At 42.1% G+C, this 16867-nt stretch overlaps 1 protein-coding gene across 17 annotated transcripts in view; it reads right to left on the reverse strand.

The window, feature by feature from the left end:
* ERC2 (ELKS/RAB6-interacting/CAST family member 2) overlaps nt 1-16867 on the reverse strand; it is a 918050-nt gene that overhangs the window by 216155 nt on the left and 685028 nt on the right. For 14 of the 17 annotated variants that reach the window (XM_074313127.2, XM_074313130.2, XM_074313128.2 and 11 more), the window contains 2 exons: nt 8697-8844; nt 7086-7214 (listed from right to left, as the gene is read on the reverse strand). In XM_074313127.2, the coding sequence (XP_074169228.2) occupies nt 7086-7214; nt 8697-8844 (277 nt within the window). The remainder of the gene's footprint in view (nt 1-7085; nt 7215-8696; nt 8845-16867) is intronic. The other 3 variants (XM_074313135.2, XM_074313140.2, XM_074313137.2) reach the window with 1 other exon arrangement.

Here is a 16867-nt window from a genome sequence, read left to right on the forward strand (position 1 = left end):
GGCAAATCGCTCTCTAACTTAAAAGTCAGACCCAACTCTCCTTTTTGGTATTTCTAAAAGCTGGGCTACACAATGGTCAAGTTGGTCTTCTCAAGTTTTTCTGCTTAAAAAGATATACTTGCAAAGAATAAGTTTTCCTAAAACTAGCAATACTAAGACTAGGATCCTTAAAATCTTAAGAGAAAGTTATCATGTTTGGATAGGCACTTGTCACAAAAGATAGCCTACGGATTGCCAATCATAAAGTTCATAGGAACACTTACTTCTGTAGGAAGCATTCCCTGACCCCTCCTCCAGAAACAAAGATTTTTGAACGTTGGTAACATGCCCCAAATAGCAATTTTCCCTATTTCCTCTTTTGTGAGCCAGGTAGAAATGACAAAAACCCAAGGCTCAAGGACAAAGTCAACCCCTCCTTCTAGAGCCCAAGAATGCCCAACACAGTCCCACCAAAGGTGCTCTATGAATGTTTAGGAAAGAAAACGAAAGTGGTTTTTAAAACAGGGCTTCGTTCAAATGAAAGACTCAGAAAGTAGTCCATCAGAGTCAGCCTGATGCTTGGGAAAGATGCAGTTCCAAAGGGATGTGAGAAACATGGAACTGTGGAGAAAACACTTTGCTTCCACAATCTCTGAGTACCATTTTGTGTTGCAGAGGCAAACCAAATGGATTCCGGGAGTAGTGGGGTTGGGGCACAAGCAGCATAGAGCCAGGAAGGTCTCCGCCTAAGAGAGCAGACAAGCGTCCTGAGCCATCACTTGGACACTAAAAGGAAACGGTTTACAGAAGCGCACAGCAGTTCAGGTTTTACCTCCATGAGAATGCCCTGCCTGTAGCCTGCTGAGGAGGGATCGGAGGATTTCTGTTTCAAAGGGGATTCTCTACAACACACTGTAAATACACTTTGCATCAACGTCAATGATAGCGATGTGGCTGGATTCTACCAGTGGGACGTGAAAAGCTTAACCCAAAGTGAGTCTGCAGTGAAAACCAATGCATTTGCATTTCAGCAATTCGATCTGGGGCAAGTCTGCGATACATTACAATGCTGGGATCAAATCAAGCTTTTCTGGAGCACATCCAACCACAACAGAAGGCTATGGGAACCCTATTGCAAGGACTTCTTCCACGGCTGTTTAACTGTGCTCACCTCCTGAACCATAAAGGGCAATTAAAAGTCATCTGCATACAATGCAATGGAAAAGTAAACAGGAAGCACTAAATTGTGTGGCCTCCAGTAGAGGGGGAAAGAGATGCATGACCACCCATCCCTCTCAAGTGCTTCTCACTTTCCCTGATTGGATGGTTCTACCTCTGCCAACATCCAGTTTTGACTAAGATCCCATCCGTTAAACCAGCTCTCCTGAACGCTTTTCAGGGTCAGCTCTGCCTTCTCCCATTCTTGGCCACACCTGTTTGGATAATTCTTGGAGACAGTCCTAGGACCTCCTGGACCACAGAGGGGAGGGAGGAGACTCTACTCAGATAGGTTCTCAGATAGATGCATGGACCTGACATCACCTACAGAATGTGGACCTGGACATAGGATTTTTCTTCTCTGCAAACTCTGGGGAAAAACAGAGAGAACCAGTGAACTAGTCTCCTGGTCTTAACACTTTCCTCCTGCCAACTAACTGGTGTGTTTCCTGGTAGCAAAGAGCAATGCCCAGAAATGGTAGGATAGGGAAAAGATAACAAGTGAAATTTATCTCTGATCACAAAAGTATTATAACTGGTTCTGAGGAATAAGCTGGTTCTACTTTTAACTAAACAATAGTGTCAGGCCCTCATTTTAAAAATGCATTTTTAATCAAGGGTGTGCCTATCACTACTTCAGCACACAGGGGAGCATGGTTTAGGGAGTAAGATTCAGTTTTAAACTTTCCTCAAAAATCCTCTAGGTGTAGGAAAATTCAATGATTTCAGAATTAATTACTTTGATGTTGGTCCTTTCTTCAAGGGTGGAGGAAAGAGTTGGGGAGATTGAAGGCAAGACACAAAAGAAAAAAGACGGTAATTTTTAATAATTTTTTTTTAAACTACTCTACCTAGAAAAAGAACAAACAATAAAACCCAAAAAACTTAACTCATTCCCAGATGAGACTCTCTCCCAAAATTGCAAAAAATCTGGAAGCCAGACTTCTTAAGAAAGAAGTATCAGAGGTGTATGCTTGGGAATAAATGGAATTGGGAAGAACAGAAAAGTTGGATGGATAGTCTTATCTGTCTTCTACCAAACTATGATTAATCCTTTACCTTTTTTTATGCAACAAATAACAGAAATTTAATCTGTACTGCTTTCTAACCTTTATTCTGTGCTCTCAGCCTAGAACCAACCCAACTGTCAACATCTGAAGTGCGTCATAAAGATTCTTTTGTTGTTAAGCATAGTTGGAATTTTTGAATTCATTTCATATCACCTTCTCTGGCTCTCCTGACAGATGTTTAACAGGAGTTTAGGTATTTCTAGGCAAACTGATTTATGAGACACTCAGAAGTTTTCAGGGATGACATGTAAAGGCTCTCTTCATAATAAGTAATCTCCACCACATCCGGAAACTCTGTGCCATCTAAGTCAAGAAGAACCCCCAAATTGGAGGGATTTTGAACTAGAATATGGGGAAGAAATTCAGAGGGAAGATTCAATACGGTCACCATTGCAAATAATTCAAGCATGAGAAAAGGCAATTCTGTAAAGTGTCTTGCAACATGGCAAGAAAGGATATGCACGATTTTGTGGTCAGCATTTGGCAACCAGGTCTCATCTCTTCTACCAACTTCTATAGATTGGTAGTGTCTGCCCAGAATATTGGGGTAAGAAGAATTATGAGGCTAAGTCTTGTCTAAAGTCATGATTGATCAATGATGTGTTTTCTAAAATAAGCTTCCATTAAAATTCACTCACTCATTCATTTATAGATTTGACAAATAATTGCCAAGTGCCCAGTATGTGGTAGCAATTGTGCTAGGCCTGGAGGTGAGTGGTCAGCAAAAAAAGTCATGAAGCCACATTCTCAGTCCTCATAGAGCTCATAAACTAGTAAGGCAGATAATTACTATTCAAATAATCACAAAAACAAATGCAAAATGTACCTGTTACAGTGCAATGAAATGATGTACACATATACTATAGGAGTGCCAAATTGGGTGTTGGACCCAACTGAGAAAGTCCCAGAAGGCTTCCCTGAAAAAGTGACATTGAATTGAAATTGAAAGGATGAGTGGGCATTAGCTCGGCAAGGAAAAGAAGGAACTATGTTCCAGGCAGAGGGACTCACATGTACAAAGCAGAGAACACATTGGACTGAAAATGTCTTTATCCTACTGGCAAGGGAAGCCAGGTTTTTTCAGAAGTGATGGCCAGAAGGTGATGAGTGTATCGTAAGATTTGCCTTTAGAAAAGATCATGCGTCTGCCCACTGAGGTTTGAGACCCTCTGGCCTGGCCTGGAGTCTGACTGCACCTCTCCAAAGCGCAGCCATCACCCTGAGTAGGGAAATGGCCTGGTGGTGGCCACACTGCCTTCTTACAGCAAGGAGAGTGCAGGATTTTGAACTCCAATGGTATGTTGTTGAGACTGCCAGAACGTCAGAAAGAGCATTTTGTCTAAGGGCCCTGTTCTTACTTGAAAATCTCATCAGTCTGACAAAACCAAATTCTGGCATTAGTTCTTCTTCATGGCTCCAATGAAAGTGGCAATGTTTTTAAAAATGTAAGCTAAGTACCGGGATTCCTTGCAGGCCTGAGCCAGGGGACCTAGAGAGTGGGCTCGGTTGGGCAGCATTAAACAGGGTGCCCCCTGAGTGGTACCCAAGGGAGTCCTCCCGGTTCTGAGGCTGCGTGGCTGGTGTATTCTGCGTCCTACCTGCAGAAAATTTCTGCTCCAGAATATACCACTCTTTGAAGACCCTGCATACGAGTCCAACACCACCTACCCTAACCCCATTACCACCCTGACACCTTGTTCACTCCATTCCAGCCACACTGGCCTCCTTGCTATTGTCAAACATACCGGCACACTACTCCTGCCTTAAGGGTTTTGCACTGGCTGTTCCCTCTGCCAGGGAATCCTTCCCCTAGATATCCACAGGGCTCACCCTCTCAGCCCCTTCAAGTCTTTGCGCAAATGTCTTCTTTCCAATGAGGCCCAGCCTGTCTACCCTATTTTATAGTGTCACCAGCCCATTAGTCCTACCCTGGCCCACCTGTTCTCCCTTACATTGGTTTACATTTTACGTTTTCTACCATATATTTACTTATTTATTATGTTCATGGTTTATTGCCCCACCCACTAATTAAAAAGTAAACTCCATGAGGAAGGGGTCTTTCCCCATTTTGGTCACTGATGTATTCCAAAAATGCCTAGGAGTCTAATACAGAGAAGGCACTCAATGAATAGCTGTTGAGTTGAATTAAAATATGGTCCTTGGTCTCACCAAGCTACCTACCCTTTCTCACCCTCGCGCCCCTGGGCAGCTTGGGAGCCACGGGCTGATGCATCGAACCTGGGCCTCTGGAATGATGTCTGTGAGGCGTGGGGGCTAGTCCGTGGCTCACAGGGTTGCTTCGGGAGGTCCCAGCTAAAAGCAAAGTGTTGGCACTGCTACAGCACTGGGCCCATCCCTGTACTGCCAGCCACGTGTGAGTGGTGCAGTGAGGGCTGAGTCATCTGCTCTCAGAGCCTTGGTTTGATCAACTCAAAAATGAGGATGATGACTTTTTCACTGGGGCAGCTAAATATCTGTGGGGATGAATCCCCAGTACCTGGCAGAGAGCCTGGCACATAGTAGGTGTGCAATACATTGGTTTGTTGATTATGAGGAAAATGTGAGATAATGTTTATAAATGTTGTATATATAAAGCACTTAGCATAGAGCCTGGCACGTGGGAATCATGCAACAGATATTTACTGAGCACCTACTATGTGCTTGGCAATGTGTAATATGTATGGGGATTGTTGAATGACCTACTCATGTTCAGTCACTAGGAAGAGCGTGGGCAGTGGAGGGACCTTCTGCAGGAGATGAAACATGGTTAAAAAGCAGTCTTAAGAGGGTGGCATCTCTCACGAGCCAGTCTGCCTCAAAATCTTTGCAGAACACCAGACAGATGAATACCCAAACCTGTGGCCTTCCCCTTCCATTGGCCTGCGTGCCCCAAACAGCTCTGCTTTCCCAAGTCATGCAGGTGATGATAATTGAGGCCTGGGACTTGCCCTCCCAGGGACGTCCTCTCTTATTGATGTTTATGTGGACAGTATACACAAGCCAAGCAAACTTAATAAGTGCTATGGGCCTGTTCAGTGCAGGCTGGGAGTTGGGGTCTAGGGTTCCTGACATGTCTGCTCACAGCTCCCCAAATGCTTGGGTTTTAGGGGAGAAAGGACCAGAAAGGCTTAGGGGCCAACGTCTGTCTGCTCTTTCTCCCACAGTTCAACAATAGGTTTTTAATAAGCAAGCAAAAAACACCATTGATGAAATAAAAATAAAACTGCCCCTGAGTGTTGGCTGGTAGTGATAAAATCAATAAGTAGTAGTAGCAATAGCACCTCACATACATACAGTACCTTTTATGTGCTAGTCATACGTAAAGCACTTTATATACATTGCATCTCACAACAACCCTTTGAATTAGGTTATTAGCCCAATTTACAGATGAGAAAGCTGAGGTTCAGGGAGATTTAGTATCTTGCCATGGTCACTCAGATAGCGCTAGAAGCAAGATTCACTCTAAGCAGTCCAACTCCAGACGGCATCTACAAAATCCATTTATGGCCGTGTGGCAAAGGGTCTCTTCAAGCATCACGGTGTGTCCAGCTGTGAAGTTTGAGCAAGGCGCTCAACCTCTCTGGACCACTGGATCCTTCGCTATAAGAGCCTCGGTCCTTTGGTTGTGTTGCGCGTTGATGAATTTATACTTATAAAGCCCTTAGACCCAGGCCTGGCATATGGTGAGAGCTGCAAAGTCTTAGTAATTACTGGTGTGATCAAACAGCCTGAGTCTAAGAGCTCTAGGCAAAACCCACTCTTTGTGAAAGGCTGGACAGTATTCTTAAATGGATATTTTGGCATCTACTTCAGGTTTACAAAGATAAGGGACCTCATGCTTTCTAGAATAACCTTCTGCATGTCACTCTGAATTTGTTCTTAAAACTGGTGGGTCAAGTGTGGACTCAGGTGGGCTATCCAAGACCCAAGCTCTATTGCTTACAAGCTGTGTGTCTTGGGCTGGTTATTCCACGCTCTGAGTCTCAGGTTTGTCCCCTAGAAAAGGGAGGTCATCCTGATCCCCACACTACAGGGCTGCTGTGAGGACTGTGGGATGAAATCCCCGGGGACACTGGAGAAACATCCTGGCACAGGGCAAACACTCCATAAAAAGGGGGTGCTTTTATAAGTAAATGAATGATTTATTCTGAGAATCATTATCATTTGCAAGAAGGATACATAAATTCATGTGCTTTTTCTTGCTCTGTGGCGTGTCGAGTGTGGGGAAGGAGTTCAAACCTAACTCACCGAGGAGCCCATCCTCCTCCTCTGCTGCCCCCTGCCTTAGCCCGGGCAGGAGCCTAATTCTGCATGGCTGGGGTTTCCCAAATGTGCCCCATGATACCCAAAACCAAGCCTGTCGTGAATAATGAAGGCTTTGTGCAGTTTCCCAGGAGCAAATTGAAGGGCTACACTCAATCCTTCCTGGAATCCAGGAGTGCATTTTCATGATACTGAGAAAGAAAAAAAGCAGCCTTAAAAAAATTCCTCATTGGGAAAAATACAGGGGTATGTGGGGCACAAAATATCTAAGCGACAGGAAGAAAAATGTAATCTACTATGCTTTGCAGCAATACCAGGGCATTTCAGTAGAGCAGGTCCTGTAGGGTGGCTACCAAGTGTGGAACCCTTGGCCAATACATACTAAATGAAATTACATTACCACTCAAGATATAATGCTATCAGTTATGGTCCCAGACTTTATGGCTACTGAGTACTGGAGATCATCCAAAAAGGTGCAGGTCAAAATAGGATGTAGCTCTTATGCACCCCCACCCCCCCTGGTGGGGGCAAATGTCTCCTTAGCAGCTGACTGACCTGAGACCTTTGGATCATGTATGCATCGTAGCTGGACCCGTGGTACTTGGCCGTAATATCTGGGCTGTAGCAAGCATCACAAGTGCATGGTATATTCGAGCTCAGGGGCTGTTTCCTAGGTCTATAAACCTGTGGGAGAAAGCTACAATGGTTAGGTGCAGGAGGGGAGGGCGCAGGGCGCACAGGGAAGGAGTTAGGAGAAAGCAAAGGAGGAGGCTCGTCTTGACTCTCTGTGGCCAAGTGGGTGAAAAAACCCAGTGTAGAAGATGCACAGCCCCAAACAAAGAGGTCAGATGGAAGCGGCCCCCGACCCCCGGGGCCAGCGCTAGCAAGGCATGCCGCTCTGTGGAATGACCCCAATGTCTGGCAGTGACTGGGACCCTCCCTCTACAGGAGAGGGCACCCAGGCATGGCAGTGGTCTCTCTCTTTCAGCAAGGCAGCTCCATGAGAAATGGACTCCGGTTCAGGGCCAAAGGATGCCTTTTCCTTCCTGAGGAGGGAAAGGGTCGGCCCAATTGTGAAGAGAGGGGGCTAATCCCTTTGGGCTTCCCTTCCACTCACCTTGTACATTGTACTCAGCCCCGATCACCCTAGCAGGCAGAGATCCAGTACTCAGGGCTGAAATCAATGTGGACACACTCCATGTGGTAGGTACCATGTGGCATTCAGAGAGTTTTGGAGCCACATGCGGCCCTAGCTAAGAGGTGGAAGCCACATTGTGAGACCACAGACCATTGAGTCATAATATCTGCTGAGTGGGTTTCATAATGAAACTAGAATCTCTGAGTGAATATCTTTAACCATTGCTTCCAAAAGCCAGTCCCCCCCCCCCCCCCCCCCCGTTATATATGGAGCAGAAATAATGTCTGAAGATTTCAGGGATGATTTTGCAATATGCTTCAGGTGCAATTTTTTCCATTTGAGCCACTTCCAGAAAACCCTCCAGAAAGCAAAGAACTTTCTGCACAAATTAGGACTTTGTCCCTCCTTCCTTTTCCCTCAGAAGAAATACAGTGGCCTAGCAAGGAGGAAAAAACAGCATAATGGGGTCATCACTTGACTAAATGATGGCCGGCGAGGTCTCCAAGCATCATCTGGCAGTGCCAGGCGCTGGGAGATGTTCCTTGGCTGAAAGGTCTGGGAGGAAATAGTCGAAGAACCAAAGGTGGAAGTTTGGAGAGAAAGAAATCTAAAGAACTGGATGAGGGGAGTTTATTTATAGGGCCCAGAAAGTGAGCAAGACAGAAGATAACGGGTCTAACGGGAGAGAATGTGCCCGGAATTTAATTCGTAGTTTCTAGATTTAGTCAGAAGTCACACAAAGTCCACTGGAAGGAAGAGAGCTGAGCGCTATTTCTGGGGAGATGATGCTAATACGAAAGAAAGGAAAACAGTGCTGGTTGCAAACCACACAAGCCCAGGCACATGCACATAAACACAGAAAAGCAGTAAAATGGTGTTCCAATGACAACTCAGGCCATTTCACTCCTACCTGTTTTTAGCTGCTTGAGCCTGCAGGATGGACATGGGAAAATGAAGAGTAGCTAAACCCAGAGAAAGCACCCAAGGATCCAAACCCAGCAAAACACTTTTCATGCAGGAGGCCCCACCTGCTGCTTCAACTGGTGCACTAGTCGATCTTTTTCCCGCTTGAGGGCCATGACTTCTTCCTGCGTCTTTTTCTTTTTGGAGGCAGACAATTCCAGCAAGGCAATGTTTGCATCTTTTTCACTGATTGCCGCAAGCAGTGCTTCCTGTCTGGTAAAATAAAGATCATTGTGATGATTTTTATAAAGTGAAAAAAACACACCACACAAACATTTGGCATTTATAGTTGAAATGAGCCACAAAATACTGTCTCAATGGAGAGGAATTAGGGATAATGTTAAAGACAAACTACCCCCTTGACTCTCAAAACAGACAAAGTTGTTTGGGTCAGAATCCCTGAGACTCACACACTGCATCCTCTAAGAGAAGCATTTTTCAATGGCTTCATGGATACAGCTATCTAAGAGAAATGGAGCGAGTCAATCTTAACATACACTTGTAAAACACTTTCATTCATCTACCCATTATCCATTCAGTCAGCTATCTGCCCATCTGTCCATCCATCCATCCATCCATCCATCCATCCATCCATCCGCCAAGTAAGGTTCTACGTATTCCAAGACAACCTAACAAAATTGGGCAGCATCTTCAATATCCAGTATTATACTTTCTCCTGCAAGATTTCCTTTTGAAGGCAGGCAGGAGACAGTTACTAGAATTCCTGTTCCATTTTCAATGCAATTAGTGATGTGTGCCTGTCATTCCACCAAAAACCCTACCTTCCTCATTATTCCTTATCTCCGTAACCACAGCACCATCCACGAAGTAGCCCAAGCCCCAAACTTAGAAGCCATCCTTGATTCCTTTCCTTCCTTCTCCACCCAGAGCCAATCCATCAACAACTTCAGTAGGTTTTTCTCCAAAATACATCCTTTATCTAAACTTACCTACTGCTAGGAAATGTCTCCCAAACCCTAGCACCTACTTATGTAGCTCACTCGCTGGTCTCTCTGGTACAGAGACCAAAGTAATCTTTAAAAACATTAGACATCCGGATTCCATCATCCTGTTGCGTGAAAAATCCATTGCGTCACTCATTAGACTTCAAATCCAGACCCTTGACTGATGCCTGCCACTCGTTACACCAACTGGCTGGGACCACCTCTCTGAGGTCATCCTGTTCCACTTCTCCCTCCTCAATCATTAGGCTCCAGCACATTTTGCTCCTGAATTCCTTTCTAGTCCTTGAAAATGTTACACTTGTTCTCACTTCATAAGCTCTGCCTTTGTCATTCCCTGTGACTGGAATGCCTTCACTTCACGCAGCTGTCTATCCTTCAGGTCTCAGCTCAAAGGTCTCCTCAGAAAAGCCATCTCCAGCTGCTCTGCCGCCCTAGGAGTATTTCTCCACCTTGTACCTTGTGCCCAAGCTGCTGGCTGTCACATTACACTGGTTTTTGTTTGTTTGTTTCATAGAACTCTCTACTATTTGAAAGGATTTTAGATATTTATTATTTTTCTAGACTTGACACTCCATGACACTGGAACCCTCATTTGTCTTGTGCACCACCAAATCTCCAGCTTCTAGAAGAGCACTGAACACATAGAGGGTGGAAAAAACATGGGCTCAAGCAATATATAAATTCATTGTATACTTTTTAAAAATTTCAGGATACCACTGTGCAACTCTTTCTTACTTTTTAAAAAAATATTACAACGCTTTGATTCCTGATTAATCTCTGATCATTGCTTACTCAGAAAAGCGTTAAAGCCGTCTCCTCCCATTTTACAGTCCAATTTTCTGGCAACATCTGTTGCAAATTTTAACCTGGAATTTTCTGGGACCATTATGAACTAGGAAATGGCTCTCCTGGTATGTTTCTTCTATTTAGTCTTCTTTTCCACTGAAGGAAGTCTTGTCCCAACCATTTGTGTCACTTTAGCAACATTCTAGATAATTCAGAAGATCCTATAGCTCCAAGAAAGCCTCACTATTAGGTATTTTCATTGCATACAAGCCCCAGGACTAAAACCCGGTCATGATTCTGTTCTGCCTTTCTTTAATCTCCATCACCAGATCAGACCCTCTCCAGACGTTTAGACAATATGGTCATTATTTGGATCTCGGATTTTTTTCCCTTTTCACTGCAGGGATTTGTATGGACTTTTCTGGGCTCTGCTAACGCCAGGCAGTAGAAGCTTCTCACTGAGAAGTTCACTCAGACATGTAAGCAGCAGAAATGTCAGGAAATATCTCTACTTTCTAGAAGAAAACCAGTGCAGGCTGGACTACCAACAGCAGCATTAATATCCAGCTGCACAGAGCCTGTCTCTTTCTGGATAACATCTTGAGACAATAGACCTGCTTGCTGTTTACAGCCAGTGCATATTTATACATAAGGCCAAGCTGAAGAGGCTGCACAGGCTTCAAGTCCGGGAGAACCCAACTGTTATCTCTCTATTCCAACTTAGCTACAACACACACAAGATGACTGCAATACTTTCCCTCACTCTGGCCCAAATTAAAATGTCCAGGTGAAATGTTTTAATGGCAGCAAACTGAAAGACCGATACTGGAAAACTGGGAATTGATAGTAAATTATGCAACATCCCTGTGATTCAGTCCTTATAGCTACATGCAGCCATGGAAAATGCTGATGAAAAATAGTAAGATGCGAAAACAGTCATGTTTGTTGAGAAACAATTCTCCATGAGTCTTGTATTTTTGCACATTATATAAGCAAAGGCACTACTGTATTTTGTCATGTATAATGCACTCCCATGTATAATGCGCACCTATGTTTTTTGGACCAAACTTTCGGGGGGAAAAAATCTTTCATTTTAATTTTTAATTCAAATTTTTATTTGTTTACATTTGGTACTTGTTTTTCATATTATTAAGGAATTGCAGCATTTATTTTTTAACATATTATGGTACAAGAAATTTTATGTAACAAACACAAAACACAAGAACAGATAAAAGGTACAAGAAATTTTATATACCAGTAACAAATTTATGATATTTATGCATCGTAGAAGGCCAAGAAGTCTTTGTCGCTGCAAGTTTGTCATAAATTCAACAAAACCAATGATCATATTCCAGGGTATTATTTTACATACAGATATCGTTATTGATTTCTAGAGTTACACTCTTAACTCACAGCATAAATAAAAGAATTAAAAACATTTATAGAGATACGGGATTAGCACTACCCACGTATAATATGCATCCTTATTTTTCCCTCATAAATTTGAGCAAAAAAGTGTGCATCGTATGTGGCAAAATACAGTACCTTCTTTTCTCAAATTTTTTCCAGGGTCTTTGTATAACAAATATCCTTGGAAGACAGAGTAGTGTCTCCCTTAGATTCAAGGAATAGACACAATAGACATGCTTACTGCTCTGTATAATAGTGTCTCCTTACAGAGCAAAGGGCAGGCACTGCCCATTATAAAATACTTGGGTTCCCTAAGCTCAGGGTTGCTCTCCTTTAATGCAACCCATTGCATGCATAGCTATTTATCTGGCCCATCTGCCTTGCATCCATGGGACTTGGGGAAACGAAAATTGACATAACTATGTTGATGCTGCAGTCTGTACCTTGAGCAATAAAGTCCTCTGTCTCTGAACCAAAAATCTCTGTTCATCTGCCTGCATCCGTGAACCTGAGGCAGGTTAACCTGTTAGCATGCCAACAGGGTAAGTCTCAGACCCTTCACAGTTTTTGACATGCAAAAACACATACAATAAGATCCCAAAACATAAAATTATATTCCTAGAAAAAACAAAAACAGGACGGAAATACTCCAAAGTGCTAGTAGCCATCATCTCAGGGTAGTGGAACAGATAGGCTAGTTGGTTTTTTTTTCCCCCCTGCTTATACTTTTCTGCATTGTTGTTCCCTCCCACAAAGTATCATAAGAGTAACACTAAAACATTGTAAATGAAGCTTTTCACCAAATAAACTGCAGTCACATGCTTCAAATACTTGGCATATGTGAAATTTGCTCATTTTCCCATCAAGGTATTTATGTTCTCTCCGCCCCTCTCAATCTTTACGCACAAGTAAGTGCCCACACGTGCACTTTCACATACACACACATTTGGCAGTCTACATCATCTCTCACTTGGACAACTGGGGCAATCTCCTAGCTAGGTTCCCTGGCACCCATCACCCTTCTAAGCCCATTTTCCTTTTCAGATGAAAATTCAGAATTACATAGCTTTAATAACTGTTAAAAGTCATCATCAACCTAACGAATGACCCTTCTAAACATCTTTTCCCCTATGAATCTATAATTTTGTCTTTTCAGAATTTAACATGTATTTCTCATGTTATACCATTAAAATCCCAATAAGTTAATTTCTAATTCTCAGTTTTCTGCTATTCAGAGAAAAACATAACATACATCAATTCCTAATTCTCTACAGATGTTATCACTAAATACAAACCCAAATCTAATTTTCTTAATTATTAAACCTTAAAATACATTTAAAATCATTTTTATAGAAAAGTACATTTCAAACCACTCATCAACATTAACGTTAATGCAAAATAATCCATTTTGTTCTTCATAACCTTTTCCTCATTGTATTTTTTGTTTTGTTTTATTTTGTTTGCTTTTGGCTAACAAATCTGTTGTATAAGTACTGGTATTACACAATGATAGAACTCTGAATAAAATTAGTGTAACAAGAGTTATATATATTTTGAAAACTTCATCTAAATTTTGGCCATAATTAACAATAATTTCCCCTAGAAATATCTTGATTTAAATCTGCATTCAATAATTCCAGTCTATTTAAATCAGATAGTAATTGGCAGAATACAACAAAAGTATATCAAACTAGAAAAAGACGACCATTTCAAACTTTAGGATACCTGGACAGTATCTGATATACGTTAAGGCTATAAAGGTTATATCTGGCCATTAGCTGTTTATACAGGGATGCCAGGCAAGGCAAACTCTTAATTCTAGGCTGACAGAGCTGTTACATTTATTTTTTTAAGCAATAAGCTTTATAAAACATATTTTAAATAATTATTAAGCGCATACATTTTAACTAACGATTTATATCACTGTGAGCTAATTCTGCACAGTTATGTGTTTTCATTGTCCCTGCTTTAAAAGTCAGGGTTTATTTTTTTGTTTGTGTTTTTTGAGGGTGAGGGATATTGAACATAAGTCTTTTTAAAAGATTAACGTCATCTGCCAGACCTACATCAGATTCTGCACTTTTACAAGTCCCGTAAGCCAATTTGCTGATACATCTTACTTAAAGCACCTAATGACAAATAGCTTACTGAAAATACATAAAGGTCTGTTTTGAGAAAATGACAAACATTGGAATAAATTAAGACGTTTAATTAAATGTTCCTGCTTCCCTCTCCCTGCTTACCCCCTCCCACCGCCCCACACACAGGGAATTTTGATTCAGCCTTTCAAACACTGGGGAAACTGCAATATTTGCAGTTCTAATGCCTCTTTTACATCTACATCTTTTAAAAATGGCTCAAGTGCAAAGAGTATACTTAGTGACAAGACGAAGACACTTGGATATAAATTGGAAACACAAAGAAAAATCCTCATTATTTTCCCTATCAAGTGAATCAGCTTCTAGATTCCAGGCCACATTTACATAGCTTCAGAAATTGTTACTGCCTCATCAACTTGAACAAACTTTCTATAAGCCTGAAATCACTTCCAGCACTTAATCTGTCCTTTTTGCTTATTCACGGACAATACGAAAAGAACATATGTAGTCATCTTTCGACAGTTAGTGGGGTTAAGTATATGCCAAAGGCTTGCCAAATCATCTTTAAAACACAGTAATGCTCCAGTATACAATTACTAAGGTGATCTGTCTATGCCCCAAATGTAGCTTAAAATATGACAAGGAAGCCCAACTATGCTAGAAAGGAAGATAAGATAATGCAAAGAGAAATAAATCTATACGAGTCTGCTGAATGCCAAGCTAAGAAAGTGGATCATAGACAGCATTTTATCAAAGTGCAGCCTAAACAAACGTCAAGGGGAATAATTTCGTTAACAAATATGGGCAACAATGGAGTAAAATGGGGGAAATTCTGTGCCCTCGCATGCATTTAGTCAGGGTTAACAATGGAGAAAAATATGTGCAAGAACACATTTAATAACCCTGAACTGTCATTCAGTTGGTAGGAGGTAGTCAAGATACAGCTAATAAAACACCAAAAAAAATGGTTTTAGCCACCCTGAAAAAAATTCTCCATGGAATAAAACAAAAGAGGACTGAAGGGCATCTCCCACCAAGATAAATGCCTTCTTCTGAGTGTTGCCTGTGGTTTACCCTCACAGAGAGAACTTCAGAATCCTCTGATGGTAATACTTCCCTACTTCACTTATCACAGTCAATTTAAAAGGGAGCTTTATAAACATTTCTATTTCACTCCCTGGTGCTGTCTTTCCTATTAGTGATGGCTTGAACTGAAAGGGGGTCTAAAATTAATTTCAGCGGTTGTAAATGAGGCAGGCCAATTAGGAACTGTTATAAATGAGTTGGGGGGGAGAGGCATTAACACATTTTTTTCTTGTGGGATCTTGTTTTAGTTAGCTGACCCATCTTTAGGAATACATTCAATTACAAAAGCAGATGCTTAAAAAAATGCTTTCCATTAAGAAATGTTTGGATAATGACATACAAGGGAGAACCTACATTATGTATGGTGCTTAGCCCACAGTCATGTTCTAATCATACTGTGGGAAAAAAAATTCCGCTCAATCAACTTTTGCAAGTTAATTACTGTTTTCTTTCCCTCATGACCCTGAATCTTCAACCGTGAGTTCAGTAGGAGGTGACTTAAGACAGACGGTGACGAAAGATCCTGTTCAAAACAGCCTCTCTCTCACCCCTGGGGTGAGGGTGGGTGGAGGTTTGCTGTGATCAACGCTGGAGATAGATGCTTATTTGCCTAAATTTTAAAAGCTCTATTTTCAAATGGCATCTTGAGAATGAAAAGGCTTTGGATATCAATTAATATCAGCACTACCCACCAGTAGAATGATGTATTGTGTATGCAGAAGGGCCCACGCAGAACGCAAAGTAGCTTACATGAGGTGGGGCCCATCGGGTGAGACACATTTGAGCAACCATGAGGTTCAGCGAGGACAAAGAACAGACCAGATTTGTAAAGGCCAGGCTTTGGCAGCCCAGACTCCTTAATGCGGTTTGCTCTCTGTCGCCCACCCAAAACTGACCTCAAGAAATAGTTTGCTCCAATTATGGAGAATTTTGTCTTTGAAACCTAATAGCACATGACTGGAATTTCCTAAGACAGGGGCCACAGAGTCTTGTGGAAGTTCTCTGCTCCATGCACTAGCTTCTATTTCACTGCTCACTCGGGGCATATCCCAGGGAGGCCATCTGGCTCATCCTTGCCTTCCTCTAAGTGCAACTGGACCAGGAAGCAGTAAGAGGCCAACATTTCATACTTCAGGCCACTAAGATGGTGACTGCTAGCGCCACTTGGCATTCTGCCACAAAGAGATGTTGGTGAGTGTGAAGGAGGATACATGCCAGGAAGAGCTACTGCCCCATCCTAAGCCTCTCTGATTCCCATCCCTTTGGCAAATTGATGAAAAGCCGATGAGGGCTGAGAGGAACTACTGTCCAGGTCCTGGCAGAGGCCATGTGTGAGGTGTTACTGTTATTGTGTACCTGATCCACCGAGGAATTAGTAATTTAAAAAGTAGAGAAAGATAAGAAAATACTTCTTTTTATTACCTTAGCCAACTATTATTTTTGTTTAATTTACACAACTCAAATATCATTCAAGTCCTTAAGAGGAGAAGGTCCTGATTTAGTGTCCCAGCTTTGGAACTGAATACACCTGGGTTTGAATCTCAGCACCTTTTGTTTCTGTGATCCTGAGCAAGTTACTCAACGTCTCTGAAACTTAGGTTTCCTCTTACATGCAGCAAGAGGGATAATAGTGACTCTCTTGGATTGCTGCGAGATTTAAATATGACAGTGCAGGTAGAGACTTTGTTCAATGCCTGATATAACTATGTGAACGTTAGCAGTTATTATTTCATAACATGGACACCACCACATGTAAAGATTGGAACGTTCTGCATTTTTTTCTTTGTAATAAACATTTCCAAATGTGCTAATGGGTCTCTTATTTTCAAGAGAGTTTATCAGTGAAGCCTCTGAAATTGGTTCCTGTTAAAATGAACATTTGCCTTTCAT

Source organism: Rhinolophus sinicus, chromosome 5 (genome assembly GCF_057876585.1).
Source record: "Rhinolophus sinicus isolate RSI-liver-muscle chromosome 5, RSI-T2T, whole genome shotgun sequence".
Lineage (NCBI taxonomy): Eukaryota > Metazoa > Chordata > Mammalia > Chiroptera > Rhinolophidae > Rhinolophus > Rhinolophus sinicus.